The 16,373-nt window shown below is 43.2% G+C and overlaps 1 protein-coding gene across 6 annotated transcripts in view; it reads right to left on the reverse strand.

Annotated features, from left to right (window-relative positions):
* Positions 1-16,373, reverse strand: part of LOC110501882 (methyl-CpG-binding domain protein 5) — a 43,853-nt gene that overhangs the window by 7,338 nt on the left and 20,142 nt on the right. For 4 of the 6 annotated variants that reach the window (XR_016490671.1, XR_016490670.1, XM_021579734.3 and 1 more), the window contains exons 3-6: positions 7,532-7,634; positions 7,138-7,318; positions 4,173-6,338; positions 128-363 (exon numbers count right to left, since the gene is read on the reverse strand). Coding sequence is in view for 2 of the 6 variants with exons in the window: in XM_021579734.3 (XP_021435409.3) it covers positions 128-363; positions 4,173-6,338; positions 7,138-7,318; positions 7,532-7,634 (2,686 nt within the window). In the remaining 4 variants the exon portion in view is untranslated. Of the gene's footprint in view, positions 1-127; positions 364-1,229; positions 1,345-4,172; positions 6,339-7,137; positions 7,319-7,531; positions 7,635-16,373 lie in introns of all 6 variants that reach the window. The other 2 variants (XR_016490673.1, XR_016490672.1) reach the window with 1 other exon arrangement.

Consider the following 16,373-nt stretch of genomic DNA (forward strand, 5'->3'; position numbering starts at 1 on the left):
GTTATGTTGACAGTAATCAACAATAATCATCCTTAAACATACAACACTAATCCAAATACACAGAAAGTAAGAGAAAATAAGTCTGAAACAGACCAGGAACACATCAGCCTGAACACATCAGCCTGACCTGGAATCTCTGAAGGAGGTTGTTCATGGGGTTGGAGGCAGCACCAGCAGGGAGAGGGGCAACAGGATGGGAGCCCTGGCTCTGGAACCTGTGGAGCTGCTGGCTCTGTATGGAGTGACGACCCAGACCCTGAACAAGCTGTTGCTGTGTATTGGCTTGGCTGCTCCGGATGAGAGACTGGAGACTCTCCTCTTGGGCCTGCCTCAGCTCACAGCTCAGAGAACTACTGACCTCAACTGTACAGGGAGGGAGAGAGAGAGGTGTGAGAGATTACAAAGAAACAGAAGAGGGGTGAGAAAGTTGGGAGAATGAGGAGTGAAGTGAGGGATTAGGTGTGTAGAGGGAGATCTGATCATGAGTGAAGTGAGGAAGGGAGAGTCTAGGGATATCTGATCATGAGGTCAACACCGCTCCAAGCTAACTGAGGCTTTTCCAAGATAAGCAAACACTGAAGTCTTGAAACTTGGCAAACTACAGACAACAACTGGAGACCTAACAGACTGACTCTGTGACGATCACAAAAAGCAGGGGATTCTCTGAGAGGAAGTAGTGAAGGGGAGGTCACTTGGGAATAGCACAATTACTCCAAATAAGACAATTACCTGTGGTAATTGGAAGAGGATGTGTTGAAATACAAAGAGACAGTAAAAGAGAGTAGTGTGGTCGTAAAAACAAGCCCAAAATGTACTCCCATTTATTTCCCTTGATTTTTTTGAGGACTTGATTGAACAAATACGAAAGAAAAAGGAAACCGACAAGACAAGTGAGAAAAGAAAACAATGTTGTTGAGATGAAAACCAAAGGGGTCAACTGGGGTTCATTTGGGCTTTTCCTGACTACACACTGACTTCAGACCAAATATAGGCGTTTTAGATAAGATGGCCACTGACTCTTAAATCAAATCAGGATATAAAATTTGAACGTACCCTTCTAGAACTCGAGCCATATGCCTAGATGGATATCCATACATTACCTCAAAACTGTCAGCACGGGTATGGTGTAGAACAGGAGAAGTAGTCAACAATAGCAGTCAGTGACAACATTAGGAGTCTATTGCTATTGAAATAAAAAAAGGTTCATTTAACAAAAACAGATGACAAACCTCAACAAAGTAGCCAGTAGCCACCATGATCCGCTAACTTTGACGGTTTCGGAGGACATTTGCTGAATCCACAGAGCTTGGACAGGAAGTGAATGTGATCATATGTGTGGAGCTCCTGTATCGAAACAGAAATGCACCCATGTTTATGGATGTGTGGCACATCTCTCACCGTAAAGGGCATTGGCTTGTCCAGGTGAAAGTGCTCCCTACTCTCTGGCAGATAGCTAGTGACTAGACACTACTATGAAAGTGTAGAAAATACAAGATTTCCACCTACTGTAATTAGCTTACGCTAAAAAAGGGTTCATCTGTCTAGATACATTCGACTCCTGATAATTGCACATCAAAAGGAAATGCAATTTCCCTTCAAGGGGAGTGCATCTCACTAGTCCCAATTCAAATTCTTAATTTTCTCATGCCACCGCCTGCTATCTGCATTCACAACAATCCCAAGCTGTTGCATACATCAGGAGTGGACTGTACGTCATTTAAATCAGACTAGGGCTAAGAGAATGTGTCAAGACTAAATGCCATAACTAACCTTCACTTACTACGTATCACTTCAGAATAAAATGACAGAGACAATAAGTATATGGCGGCAGAGCTGGTATCCTACTCATCTACCCAACTACCTACAACCATTAAAGATTAGAGCTGGGATGATAAACCAAAAATGATCCGACACCGACCATACCGATCACTTATCGCAGACATTTTTGCTGATATCATTCATTGCAATAAGTAACCTATACTAGAGAAATGTGAAGATTGAAATTAAATAAAGTTCTCTAACATAGGTGATTGTTAAAGAGACAATGGATGGCTACAACCCTCAAACTAGTACTAGTTTAAAGAATAATAATAATAATAATAATAATAATAATAAACAGTGATGGTTCACATTGTTATAAACGTATCCTTTGGTTTATCATTATGGCATCAACTCAGGCAATCTATAACCATATGGATTTGTGTCCATATCGCCCAGCTCTAATTAAGATCAAATCCCAATCTCAGTAATTCAGATTAAATATTACATTACTTGTTTACTAGAAGCACTGTTCTCATTTTCCATGACCCTCTCGCCCATCCTTCACTCTCTAAGAGCAGGACTGTAGGTTACTAGAGGCTAGCTCCAGGACACAGACATTAGCCAAGAGGACGCACACAGCCGTCTGATACACGAACCAGTGACGCGTGGCTAGTGGCGCTTCTTGGGCTCTCAGTCACAGACTGTCACCCGTAGCAATGCAGAGGCCTGGCTGCAGACCACAGAGGACATAGCAAGGAAGTGCATTCCACAACACTGAGGTCTCTCCACTCACTGTCTAAAGGCTGATTACAATGACACAGATAGAAAGTAGGCCTACTGTTTACAGTAGAACAACTTCTAGCATAATACTTGATCATCTAACTTGGTGAGTCATTGTTATTGTTGTTTGGTCGTCTATCATTTCATACAATGAGAAACACACATGATCATAATAGCCAAGATGGGAGAGTTGGGTTTCAGGTCAAAGCATTGCTGAAAAGATGACTTAGTTGAGCTGAAAATGGGTTAAAGAAATTAGAGCTAAAACAAACAACAAAAAAGCACAAACAATAAGGCCCGATGTGAGAAATACAAGTTGAAAAACATCAGAAAATGTTTTATCTGCCTGCTTGTACAACATGTTTGCCTTTAAAAGAGGTCTTGCACAGGCTTAAAATACTTCACTTTTATTTGGCTGTGCAACAGAAAATGTTTTGCAGTCAGCTCAATGTTGAAAGCTTCTAAAAAGAGCACAAGTGACAAAGACGTCAACAAAATGAGATTGAACTGAATGAAAAGGACAAAGAGTTATGTAAAGAAATAATACAAAATTGTCATTTTTTTTGTGATCATTGTAATAAAGTAGGCTAATGTACACAACGTTAAAAAAGTTTGGGGTCACTTAGAAATGTCCTTGTTTTTTTGTAATTTAAAATAACATCAAATTGATCATAAATACAGGGTAGATATTATTAATGTTGTAAATTACTACTGTAGCTGGAAACGGCAGATTTTTAATGTAATATCTTCATAGGCCCATTATCAGCAACCATCACTCCTGTGTTCCAAAGGCACGTTGTGTTAGCGAATCCGAGTTTATCATTTTAAAAAGGCTAACTGATCATTAGAAAACCCTTTTGCAATTATGTTAGCACAGCTAAAAACTGTTGTCCTGATAAAATAAGCAATAAAACTGGCCTTCTTTAGACTAGTTGAGTATCTGGTGTATCAGCATTTGTGGGTTCGATAACAGGCTCAAAATGGCAAGAAACAAAGAACTTTCTTCTGAAACTCATCAGTCTATTCTTGTTCTGAGAAATGAAGGCTATTCCATGCGAGAAATTCCCAAGAGCCTGAAGATCTCGTACAACGATGTGTAATACTCCCTTCACAGAACAGCGCAAACAGGCTCTAACCAGAATAGAAAGAGGAGTGGGAGGCCCCGGTGCACAACTGAGCAGGAGGACAAGTACATTAGTGTCTAGTTTGAGAAACAGACACCTCACAAGTCTTCAACTGGCAGCTTCATTAAATAGTACCCGCAAAACACCAATCTGCTGTTTCCAGCTACAATAGTCATTTACAACATTAACAATGTCTACACTGTATTTCGGATCAATTTGATGTTATTTTAATGGACAAAAAACATGCTTTTCTTTCAAAAACAAGGACATTTAAGTGACCCCAAACTTCTGAAAGGTAGTGTATATCCAATTATTTGCAATACTAGAACAAAAACTATACCAGTTCTCCATAAGGGCGCACAATAAATTACTGCCCTTCGCTTAACCACAAAAACGTGTAGGTAGAGACTATTGACTTAAAACATCATTATATAAATCTATGATTTTGCTACACACTTAGGATAAGAGGACAAAAAAAGTCAACAAAATCAAGAAACAGCTGCTTACCTGACTTAGAGAGGGCTTGGACACTGCCATTGGACATCATGGGAGGCAATCCTGCCCTGCCTCTGAAGTGGGGGTTGCCTTGCACCTGGGATGGTTTCTGATAATGTCCAAACTGCTGCTGCTGGTGAGAGTTTGGGTTGTCCTGCATTGACCCCATGGCTGCATGTTGTCTACCACCGTAACCCAGCACCCCAACGTTCCCAGCTAAGGCGGGATCATGCATTGCGTTCATTGGCCCGTTAAACTGCTCCGTGTTTAGATCTTGGCCTGAAATCTGACCTTCGTTGTTCATGTTCTGGAAGAAAGGGACCAACGTTCTGCCCTGGAGCTGAGGCCCCCGCAAGCTCTGCTGAAAAGCTGACATATGAGGCAAAGCTTCCTCCAAGAAGGGAGATTTGCTGGATCGGGCTGGGCTGTGGCCCACGTGGCTTGGCCCATTATGGGCACTCTGGTGGCTCATGGACTGGAGTAGCTGGGCCATGGAGGTGTTTGGGAGCAGGCTACCCTGCTGAAACATTCTCCTCAAAGGCTCTGGAAAGCTAGCCGAACTTGATCCTGAGCCACCCATTGGATGTTTGAGCACGTCGAAAGCCCTGTCATTGTTGACGCCACCACCGCTGACATCATTGGACAGTTTCCGCTTGCGATTCGCCTCTCTCTGCTGAGCCATACCCATGAGTTTGTCTCTTAATGCTGCTCTTCCGGTTTGAACCTCGCTCGCCAACGGCCCAGGATTAGGTAGATATCGCTGGTTTAAAGTGCTGTGTCCATCTAGGTTCCCACCTCTGCCTCCACCAACCAGTCCTGGGTGTCCCAAACCGCTGCCACTGTGAGCCTCTGTGCCTGCAGCCGCTGCGCTGTCGGGATGTTTGTTTTGATTCACTAGCTGTGCTTTGGCTGCGGCTGACAGAAGACTGCTGGCTGGGAAGGAAGCAGGATTCTGCTGATCTAGCATCTTGTTAAGGGGCATTCCTACCGAATGATTCCTTTGAAGGACACTATCAGAACCAGGAGCTGGAGGGCACATGGAGTTGGAATGCCTGCTTAGACTACTTTTCATCCCCCCTGGCAGGTAGTTGGGGTTATCGTTCAAGTGATGGTGTTTGTCCATCTTATATGAACTTGGCGGCATTGCAGGTCGAGGGGACCCCAAGGAGGCCCGAGGGGACCGGGGAAGTGGCTTTGAACCCCCACAAGGAACCTGGACCCCCGTGGGGTGAGCGAAGCTCCCATGTTCAGAAGATCCGGAGGAGCAACGTGAACGGTGGGGTGACTCCTCCATCCTGGCAAGGACAGGCCCATGTACCGGGGACACAATAGGCGAGGACGAGACCGATGAAGGGGTAGGGTGGTGCTGGACCCTCTGGCCATGCCCAACATGTCCAGACTTCCCAGTTGGTAAAGGCAGGTTGCTGGGCAAAGGGACACTGGTAGGGGGGATGTTTACATTCATTGGTGGTACCTGAGAATGGGCACTGTGTTGGAGGCCAGATACATTTGACACTAAGGGACCCTGGCTTGGAGCCTTGCTTGGAATGGGGTCCAGGATACCAAGAGGGTCCATCTCAGAGGAGGGAGGGAGCTGAGACAGGGACAAGTGCGACTGTGGGTGTGGATGGCATGCAGGCTGGAGCTTATGTTGAAAGTTGTTGTGGGGGAAGCTGTAGAAGGGCTTCTGCATATTGGGGCTTTTGGCATTGACAGGTACATTAGTCCTTCCTGCTATGGCACACGAAGGCTGGGTGGCCGAAGGTGAGCCGTGGAGCAGAACACTAGGTGGTGAGAGAGGTGTAAAACGATCACCGTTCATAAGGGCAGAGCCTGGGCTGCAAGCTCCATGAAAACCAAGCATGTTGGGCTCAGGACTCCCCAGAAGTTCAGTCCTTGGGGAGGGAGTCCCATCACCATAATGCTGCGAGCCACATGAGGTGGAGGAGGAGGGGCTGAGCAGGACACTGTGGCGGATACGATAGGGAGACCGTTGTTGGCTACAGCGATCACTTCCCCCCAGTCTTGTCCTGCTGTAACCAGAGTACGGATCTCTCTGAGGAGAACCCAGTTCATGGTTATAGTACCGTTGACCAGGTATTGTCATCTTGTTGGTTGGACCATCGTACATATTGTTCTTTATTGCTGGATGACTCATAGGACCCACCGTCGCCGAACCTACAAAGCAGAGTAATATTGTTCATATTAGTAATCTCATTTAGTAGTCATCTTAGTTTTGTCACGTTGATATTACAGATGAAAATTGAGATGATTCTGAGTGACTCACTCAGCATTTTCCATTCTGAACTTGCAACTACACAAACAGTGCTTAATTGACAACAGACACCTTATATTTACAGCAAACAGTTAGATGACAGCAGATAAGCAGACTGAACGTTATGGAAATATAATCTAGCTGATATGTGTATGCATGTTCAGACAGTGTCACATTTTTGCTTCTCTTTTATAACACAATGCTGACAGGGCACAATGCAGCACAGCAGCTGTAAAAAATGCTGCACGGAACAGAGCATTTCTGACAGAGCTGATCTCAATCCGTCATAAAGATATTGTCTTTCATTTTAATTTCTCCATGGCATATGGAAAAACGGAACAAAACTAGCTGAGAATGCACAGATGCTCACGTCATCATATCTAGTGACATCCCACTGGAGGGTAAAAGCAATTGAATGGCAATCAAATGCTGTAAGATATTGAACTTCATTATCAACCAATAAGCTATATGAATGGTTGGATTGTTATAATATAAATAATAATAATAATAATAATAATAATGACCATTTAGCAGATAATTTTATCCAAAGTGACAGACATGCGTGCATACATTTCACGTATTGCTGGCCCCGGAAATCAAATCCACTATCGTGGCGTTGCAAGAGTCATGCTTTACCAACTGAGCTACAGAGAACCAGGGGGGCAAGCTTGCCTCTCAAATTGAGAAACAACTTCCACATACCAGTGCCACTACCGTGACTAGCCAGAGCCAGCGAGGGGTGCAGTGACTCCATGTTCCTGTGCAGTGTCGCCGTGGCAATGATCTTCCTCTTGTGGATACACAGCTTGGTGAAATCGGCATCGGCTTGTGCATCCTCAGCCATCCTATGCTTGACCACCGCCCCGGGGTCAAAGCTGAATATCTGAGGGGGGGGGGGGGGGGGGTGAAAGATGTTAGCGTGTGTAAGTGGCTACTCCTATAACATACGTGTCACCTCTCTCCTCCGAACCCTGGCTACAGTTAGAAGTGTGTTCGTGTTCAGTAGCATGCGCAGTGTGTTTTCCCTTGAACTTTATGACCCAGCTACCAGGAGTGGCCCCATCACACACCCACAAACATCTCCTGGCTGGCTCACCTCGTGAACAGTGAGAGGACACTCCAGGCCACACTTGCAGGTGCCATCAGTCAGCAGGTAGCTCTTCACCTGCTCCAGACAGGCTAACAAAGAGCCACTGGGACTGGAAAGTGGAAGAAGAGAAGTTCTGTGACTGACCAACGTTAACGGCATACAGTAGCTACATAAAGACAGTCTGCATCAGAAATTGCCCCCTATTCCCTAAAGTGGTTCTGGTCAAAAGTAGTGCACTATACAGGGAATAGGGTACCATATGGGACACATCCATACACATTAAATTATATCAAAATGGCCTGGATAAAGTAAATCAGGCACAGCAAAAGAAGCAAAGCTCACAAAATATGGGAGGGCCACATTACCATGACAATGGCTCACCTCACAATGACAACAAGAGTGTCATCAGCTTAAAAGGCTTGTTTCCGGAGAATTTTATTTATTAATTAATTTTTTTACAAGCGTCACACCAAAAAAAAAGATCTTATTGAAAGTAAGGGAGTGAAAAGTGGCTGACGCGTGGGGAATTATGGTGCCATAAAACACAGATCCTGACAGCGTTTCACAGTTTTTCAGAGGACACAATTTTCTCTGTATAATACAGTCACTGCTCTCAAACATACTTCCCCTCAAGGCCATGTTGCCCAGATCTGCCCACCAGAAAGGGCAGATGAAGAGGGAGGGAGGGAGGGTGGCAATATTGGATTCTGGAAGGTGTTATGCTCGACTGGCCCTGGTATTGAAACGCTTCCTCTCACTACAGCTCATGGACAGAAAATATTGATAATAACCATCATGTCAAAGAAAATTTGGAGTCACGCAATGTGGTGTATAGTCCTCCCCACTTAGACTCAGGAAACCACACAGTTTATTAGACTACAGACTACAGAACTTCTTATGGATAGGGGGCAGCATTTTCACGTTTGGATGAAAAGCGTGCCCAGAGTAAACTGCCTCCTACTCAGTCCCAGATGCTAATATATGCATATTATTAGTATTATTAGAAAACACTAAAACTGTTTGAATGATGTCTGTGAGTATAAAATAACTCATATGGCAGGCAAAAACCTGAGAAAAAAATCCAACCAGGGCGTGGGAAATCTGAGGTTTGTAGGTTTTCAACTCAGCCCCTATTGAATATACAGTGGGATATGGGTCATCTTGCACTTCCTAAGGCTTCCACTAGATGTCGACAGTTTTTAGAACGTTGTTTCAGGCTTCTACTGTGAAGGGGGGCTGAATGAGAGGTGAATGAGTCAGCGGTCTGCCAGCAGCCTCAGTCTCGTGATGCGTGGTCATGAGAAAGTTACCTCTCGTTCCATTGCTTTTCTACAGACATAGGAATTCTCCGGTTGGGACATTACATTTATGATAAGAACATCCTAAAGATTGATTCTATATATCGTTTGATTTGTTTCTACGGCCAGACAATTCCGCTGCACTTTCCCGCGCCTCGTGAGTTTCGATTTGTTTACTAAACGCCCTAACAAAAGGAGGAATTTGGACATAAATGATGGACTTTATGGAACAAATCAAACATTTATTGTGGAACTGGGATTCCTGGTAGTGCATTCTGACGAAGATCAAAGGTACATGAATATTTATAATGCTATTTCTGACTTATGTTGACTCCAACATGGCAGATATATTCTTGGGTTGTGTATGTCCTGAGCGCCATACTCAGATTGTTGCATGGTTTGCTTTTTCCGTAAAGTTTTTTTGAAATCTGACACAGCGGTTGCATTAAGGAGAAGTATATCTTTAAATCTGTAAATAACACGTGTATCTTTTATTAATGTTCATTATGAGTATTTCTGTGATTTGATGTGGCCCTGTGCAAATTCACAGGATGTTTTGGAGGCAAAGCCAAATGTAAACTGAGGTTTTTGAATATAAATATGAACTTGATCGAACAAAACATACATGTATTGTGTAACATGTTGTCCCGGGAGTGTCATCGGATGAAGAATATCAAAAGGTTAGTGATTCATTTTATCAATATTTCTGCTTTTTGTGACTCCTCTCTTTGCTTGGAAAATCACTGTATGCTTTCTGTGACTAGTTGCTGACCTAACATAATGATATGTTCTGCTTTAGCCGAAAAGCCTTTTTGAAATCGGACACTGTGGTTGGATTAACGAGAATTTTATCTTTAAAATGGTGCCTAATAATTGTATGTTTGAGAAAATTGAATTATTAGATTTCTGTTGATTGCATTTGGCGGAACTCCAATCCTAGACAGGTAAACTTCACTGCGTGGTGAAAGTGCATGGTGATGAGCTTGATGTTGCTTTCCAATAAATATTTAGGGTCTTATTCTGGTGACATGATCATCGATGCTTGGCTGCCATTTGACAAATAAAAATATTCTCGCTCTTATCCATCATCTCATCATGTAGACTAGTCTACCCACACAGCCTACCCGCACTGTATCATCAAGCTGTTGGCTCGAGCGTAGGTGCCCAGACCAGAGCAGGCAGATACAATTAGGGTTGCAAAGGGTCAGAAGCTTCCCTGTACATTTCCGGAATTTTCCCAGATTTTTTCCATGGGAAGTTAAGCCCGGGAATTGGGGAATTTTGCTTAAATTCATTAAAAAAAGTTAACTTATAACAGTGAACCTTTTTTGTGGGATACACATAAGGCAAGTCTAGGTCTTGTAGCATATTTTGTTTAAACTATTCCCACAGTGCATTGCATTCCCACAGTGCATTAAACTATTCCCACAGTGCATTCTTCGATTACATGTACAGCTGATTATCAAGATCTTGCACATTAATGAGATGCTATTGAGCTCACACTACTAAACTGTCTGAGACAAGTTTTGATTACAATACTGGGCGGGGTGAATATATTTTATATGACCAACATGTATGACAAACACACTTTGCTGTAGGCAACTATTTTCTAGTTAACAAAAAAGTTACCTACAGCAAAGTGTGTTTAAATCATGTCTAACTTGTTAACAATTTCTGCTAGTTAGTTACCATGTGGGTTTTAGCTGGCTTGAGCCTGCTAACTAAGGAGTGTTAATTCACCCTTTTCCATACACGTTTCATTTTAAAACATTTACCTTATAAAGGAGTTGTTTAACTGCTTAATTATTTATCTGTACATGGAATTGTATTTGGGTTTTTTGAAATTCATTTTTCCTAATCTTTACAGAAAAAACACCATCTGATGTGGAGACATTTCACTGCAGCTAATGTAGAAGGAAAAGCTGTGTACATTTGCAAATACTGTGCCAAATCATATGTGAAGAATGCAACAAAGATGCAGAATCATCTGGCCAAGTGCAGAAAGTTCCCTCCTCGCTCACAACAAGCAACCTCTGACAAAAGTCCCTCTACTTCTATTTGAGGTGAAAATGATAGATCAGACATCTTATCGATAGCAACAGATCATGGTCCTCCTGGAATCAGAAGTTTATATGACTCAATGGAGGAACGTAGTCAGAGAAATGCTGATGAATGTCTTGCTCGAGCTATGTATGCAACTGGTTCACCTCAGATGCTCACAGAGAATGTGTATTGGAAGAGATTTCCGAATGTTCTTCACCCAGCATACACCCCTCCAACCAGACATGCTTTATCTACTAATTTGATGGATGCCGAGTTCAGAGTTCAAGTGAAGGTCAAGCAAATCATAGAGAAAGCAGACTATTGCAATCATCTCTGATGGATAGTCGAATGTTCATGGGGAAAGAATAATTAACTACATCTCCACCCCTCAACCTGATTTCTACAAGAGCGCAAACAAGGGACAACAGTCACACCGGTCACTACATCGCAGATAAGCTGAAGGCAGCCATCAATGACCTTGGACCACAGAAGGTATTTGCACTGGTGACAGACAATGCTGCAAACATGAAAGTTGCTTGGTCTAAAGTGGAGGAGTCCTATCCACACATCACATCCATTGGCTGTGCTGGTCATGCATTGATTCTGCTCATCAAGGACATCATAGCAGTGAAAAGCAGCAATCTACCTCACCAAGCAAAGTGAGAAGAATAAGAGCACCACATTGAAGCTGCCCAGCAACACCTGTTGGGGTGATGTTGTCATGTTTGACAGTCTCCTGGAGGGAAAGGAGTCTCTCCAAGAAATGTCCGTATCAGTCTTCCGATATGGCCAGTCCCATCAAGATGATCCTCCTGGATAATTTTTTTTGGAGAGAGTGGTAAGCAGCCTGAAAGTCATGAAACCTATAGCAGTAACCATTGCACGGATTGAGGGAGACAATGCCATACTGCCTGATGTAGACTCTGCTTGCAGATGTAAGATAAGAAATCAGTACTGCCCTGCCCACTTCACTGTTGCTCTAAGCAGAGGAAACTGCTTCCAGTGAAGTGGAAACGTCTAGGAGCAACAACGGCTCAGCCATGAAGTGGTAGGCCACACATCCTCCCAAAACAAGTGCTTAAGCGCATAGAGCGTAAATACCATCTGTCCTTGGTTGCAACACCCACTACAGAGTTTCAAACTGCCCCTGGAAGCAACGTCAGCACAATAACTGTTTGTCGAGAACTTCATGAAATGGGTTTCCATGGCCGAGCCACCGCGCACAAGCGTAAGATCACCATGCGCAATGCCAAGCATCGGCTGGAGTGGTGTAAAGATTGCCGTCATTGGACTCTGGATTAATGAATCACCCTTCTCCATCTGCCAGTCCTACGGACTAATCTGCATTTGCCAGATGCCAGGTGAGTACTACCTGCCCAAATGCATAGTGCCAAATGTAAAGTTTGGTGGAGGAGGAATAATGGTCTGGGACTGTTTTTCATGGTGCGGGCTAGGCCCCTTAGTTCCAGTGAAATCTTACCGCTACAGCATACAAGACATTCTAGATGACTCTGTGCTTCCAACTTTGTGGCAACATTTTGGAGAAGTCCCTTTCCTGTTTCAGCATGACAATGCCCCTGTCCACAAAGCGAGGTCCATACAGAAAGTGTATCTTGAGATTGGTGTGAAAGAACTTGACTAGCCTGCACAGAGCCCTGACCTCAACCCCATAGAACACCTTTGGGATTACATTGTTGGTCCTGACGTCAGAGTGCGCAGCTGAACACTGTATACTGGAAACCACTCAGTTTGTTATTTTAACTAAAACATAACCAATCTTTGTTAAACATAAATAACAAAATAGTTTTTTCATGGATTCTTAAAGTCGGCTTGAAAGAGCAGCTAACCAAGCTAAGCTGCTACCGTTAGCCATCAAGCTAACGAAGTTAGTCCCAGATGAGTTTTCCAATGGAGACCTCTCTGAAAAAGTAAATGAATGGCTCCAGCGCTGTAGGAGCTGTATTCACAACGCTTTGTTCGGGAAAAACTGGATCACTCAGAGTTTCATTGCAGCAAGGATTATAGTCTTGAGGTGGCTTCTTTAATCACGCTGGTAGCCAGTCAATGTAAGAAACTGGGGAAAATGCAGAGTGGAATGTTTACCTTTTCTCCGCAAGTGGCTTGACGGCGTTTGTGCATGTTGGACGAATCTCCGTCTTGTTGTTTATCATTATCTGACTGGCTGGTGTTGCCCGGAGTTCGTTGCCCGGAGCCATCTCTGCCTCTCCTCCCCCATCTGATAGAGTTGAAGGAGCACAGCAAAAGGAGCATGGCAATCAAAGATCGTCACGTCACGAGCCGCGGAAGCCAAAAAGATCTACAAAAACATCTCCAAAAACGTCTACATTCCCAAAGAGAGGTCCGGAGCGGATACAAATATTGAATAGTTTTGTCGCGCTGTAGCCTGAGCTTCCTACACCTTCGTCGCTGGGGGTACCTGTGTCTGCAGCCGCCGTGCCTACTCCTACGATTTAGAAGTCGACGTTGGCAACCTTTGATCCCTACTCTGGATCAAGCGGGGAGTCTGGAGGCCTGCACCATCCGGTGAAAAGTGGGAGTGGGCAGATTTCCTTGTCCTTCTTGCCAGCTGTGATTTTGGGCAGCTCCAAGGTAAGAAAATGTGACTGTTCCTCGTGCAAAAACAGTGTCCTATCCCAGAGCTCGAGTAAATGACAATACTAAGCTGCTCCTGAACGTACTACGCCAGGACATCGATTATATCGTAGTATTGGTGGGTTTAAATGACATTATGAAGGGCAGTTCTGAACAGTTGAAACAGGATTTCAAAGAGCTGATTGACTATCTGCTAGACACTAATAAAAGACCCATCATATCTGGCCCTGTGGCCTCTCTGAATCATGGCATTGAACGCTTTAGCAGGATTCTTTCTCTTCACAACTGGCTAGGTGCAGCTCAATGGGTATAACTTTTGTTGACAATTTCAATACCTTTTGGAAACAAAACACACTTTATAAGGAGGATGGGATCCACCCAAATGATTTTGGTTCCTGAATCCTTTCACAGCATTATAAGGCTGAGTTGAGACAATGACTTCAATGCCCCAGCCCAGTTAATCCCTACCATTGTGTCGCTGAGTCATCATAATGCTTTAGCAAATGTACATTATACCAGGGGCATAGGTAGACAATGTAAGTAACCTGATTTATGTCCCCCTAACTGCCCTGAATGCCTCTGCTGATCCTACCGCTATTGTATGCAGCAATCACGTGTCTATGAATCAGATTTATGCTGTTAGCAATGAGCCAGTGTGCCCTAGTTGGAAGTCCACTGTGTGCAGCTCACCATGCACTAACATAAATAACATGAGAATATCTACTTCTGCTAAGCTTCCCAGAGAGAGCTAAGAAAACAAGCAAGCATCCCAGAAAAGTGGTCAAAATATCCCACGTTAATATATGTAGGTTAACGAGTACATTTAGCGTAGCGCATTTGCATTTCCAGGTGCCTACTTGAGACGTCTGCGTCTCAAGTAGGATCAACAGGTTAAGAAACAAGGTACATGAAATTAATAACTTGCTAGTAATAGATGACATTCATATTCTGAATATCTCCAGAATTCACTTAGGACCAGTGGTTACCGAACATTTTATAGTCCCGTACCCCTTCAAATATTCAACCTCCAGTTGCGTACCCCCTCTAGCACCAGGGTCAGCGCACTCTCAAATGTTTTTTTGACATCATTGTAAGCTAAGTGGACTGGAGGCAGTGCATGAAAGGGATAACAAATCCAGTTGTTTGTGTCATCCTTTTCGAGAAAGTACCTGCATAATGGCGCACCCAACTCACTTAGGTGCTTCGCTATATCACATTTGACATTGTCCGTTAGAGGTTGACCGATTAATCGGAATGGCCAATTAATTAGGGCCGATTTCAAGTTTTCATAACAATCGGAAATCGGTATTTTTGGACCCCGATGTTGCCGTTTTTTTTACACTTTATTTAACTAGGCAAGTCAGTTAAGAACACATTCTTATTCTCAATGACGGCCTAGGAACGGTGGGTTAACTGCCCTGTTCAGGGGTAGAACGACAGATTTTTACCTTGTCAGCTCTGGGATTCAATCTTGCAACCTTACGGTTAACTAGTCCAACGCTCGAACCATCTGCCTCCCACTGCACTCCACGAGGAGCCTGCCTGTTACGTGAATGCAGTATAAGCCAAGGTAAGTTGCTAGCTAGCATTAAACCTATCTTATAAAAACAATCAATCAATCATAAGCACTAGTTAACTACACATGGTGGATGATATTACTAGTTTAACTAGTGTGTCCTGCGTTGCATATAATCGATGCAATGCTGGGGGATGATTTAACAAAAGCGCATTTGCAAAAAAAGCACAATCGTTGCAAGACTGTACCTAACCATAAACACCAATGCCTTTCTTAAAATCAATACACAGAAGTATATATTTTTAAACCTGCATATTTAGCTAAAAGAAATCCAGGTTAGCAGGCAATATTAACCAGGTGAAATTGTGTCACTTTTCTTGCGTTCATGGCACGCAGAGTCCGGGTATATGCAACAGTTTGGGCAGCCTGGCTCATTGCGAACTAATTTGCCAGAATTTTACAGAATTATGACATAACATTGAAGGTTGTACAATGTAACAGGAATATTTAGACTTAGGGATGCCACCCCTTAGATAAAAAAACGAAACGGTTCCGTATTTCACTGAAATAAACGTTTTGTTTTCTAAATTATAGTTTCCGGATTCGACCATATTAATGACCTAAGGCTCGTATTTCTGTGTGTTATTGTGTTATAATTAAGTCTATGATTTGATAGAGCAGTCTGACTGAGCGATGGTTGGCAGCAGCAGGCTCGTAAGCATTCATTTAAACAGCACTTTCGTGCGTTTTGCCAACAGCTCTTCGCAAGCACAACGCTGTTTACGACTTCAAGCCTATCAGCCTAATGGCTGGTGTAACCAATGTGAAATAGCTAGCTAGTTAGCGGGTGCGCGCTAATAGCGTTTCAAACGTCACTCGCTCTGAGACTTGGAGTAGTTGTTCCCCTTGCCCTGCAAGGGCCGCGGCTTTTGTGGAGCGATGAGTAACGCTGCTTTGAGTGTGGCTGTTGTCGATGTGTTCCTGGTTCGAGCCCAGGTAGGGGCGAGGAGAGGGACGGAAGCTATACTTTTACACTGGCAATACTAAAGTGCCTATAAGAACATCCAATACTCAAAGGTATATGAAATACAAATGGTAGAGAGAGAAATAGTCATATAAATACAATATTAACTACAACCTAAAACTTCTTACCTGGGAATATTGAAGTCTCATGTTAAAAGGAACCACCAGCTTTCATATGTTCTCATGTTCTAAGCAAGGGACTCAAACGTTAGCTTTCTTACATAGAACATATTGACTTCTCCAACACTTTGTTTTTAACATTATTTAAACCAAATTGAATGTTTCATTATTTATTTGAGGCTAAATTGATTTTTATTGATGTATTATATTAAGTTAAAATAAGTGTTCATTCAGT

The sequence above is a fragment of the Oncorhynchus mykiss genome, chromosome 22 (genome assembly GCF_057628025.1).
Source record: "Oncorhynchus mykiss isolate SJ-2025 chromosome 22, ASM5762802v1, whole genome shotgun sequence".
NCBI classification, from domain to species: Eukaryota; Metazoa; Chordata; class Actinopteri; order Salmoniformes; family Salmonidae; genus Oncorhynchus; species Oncorhynchus mykiss.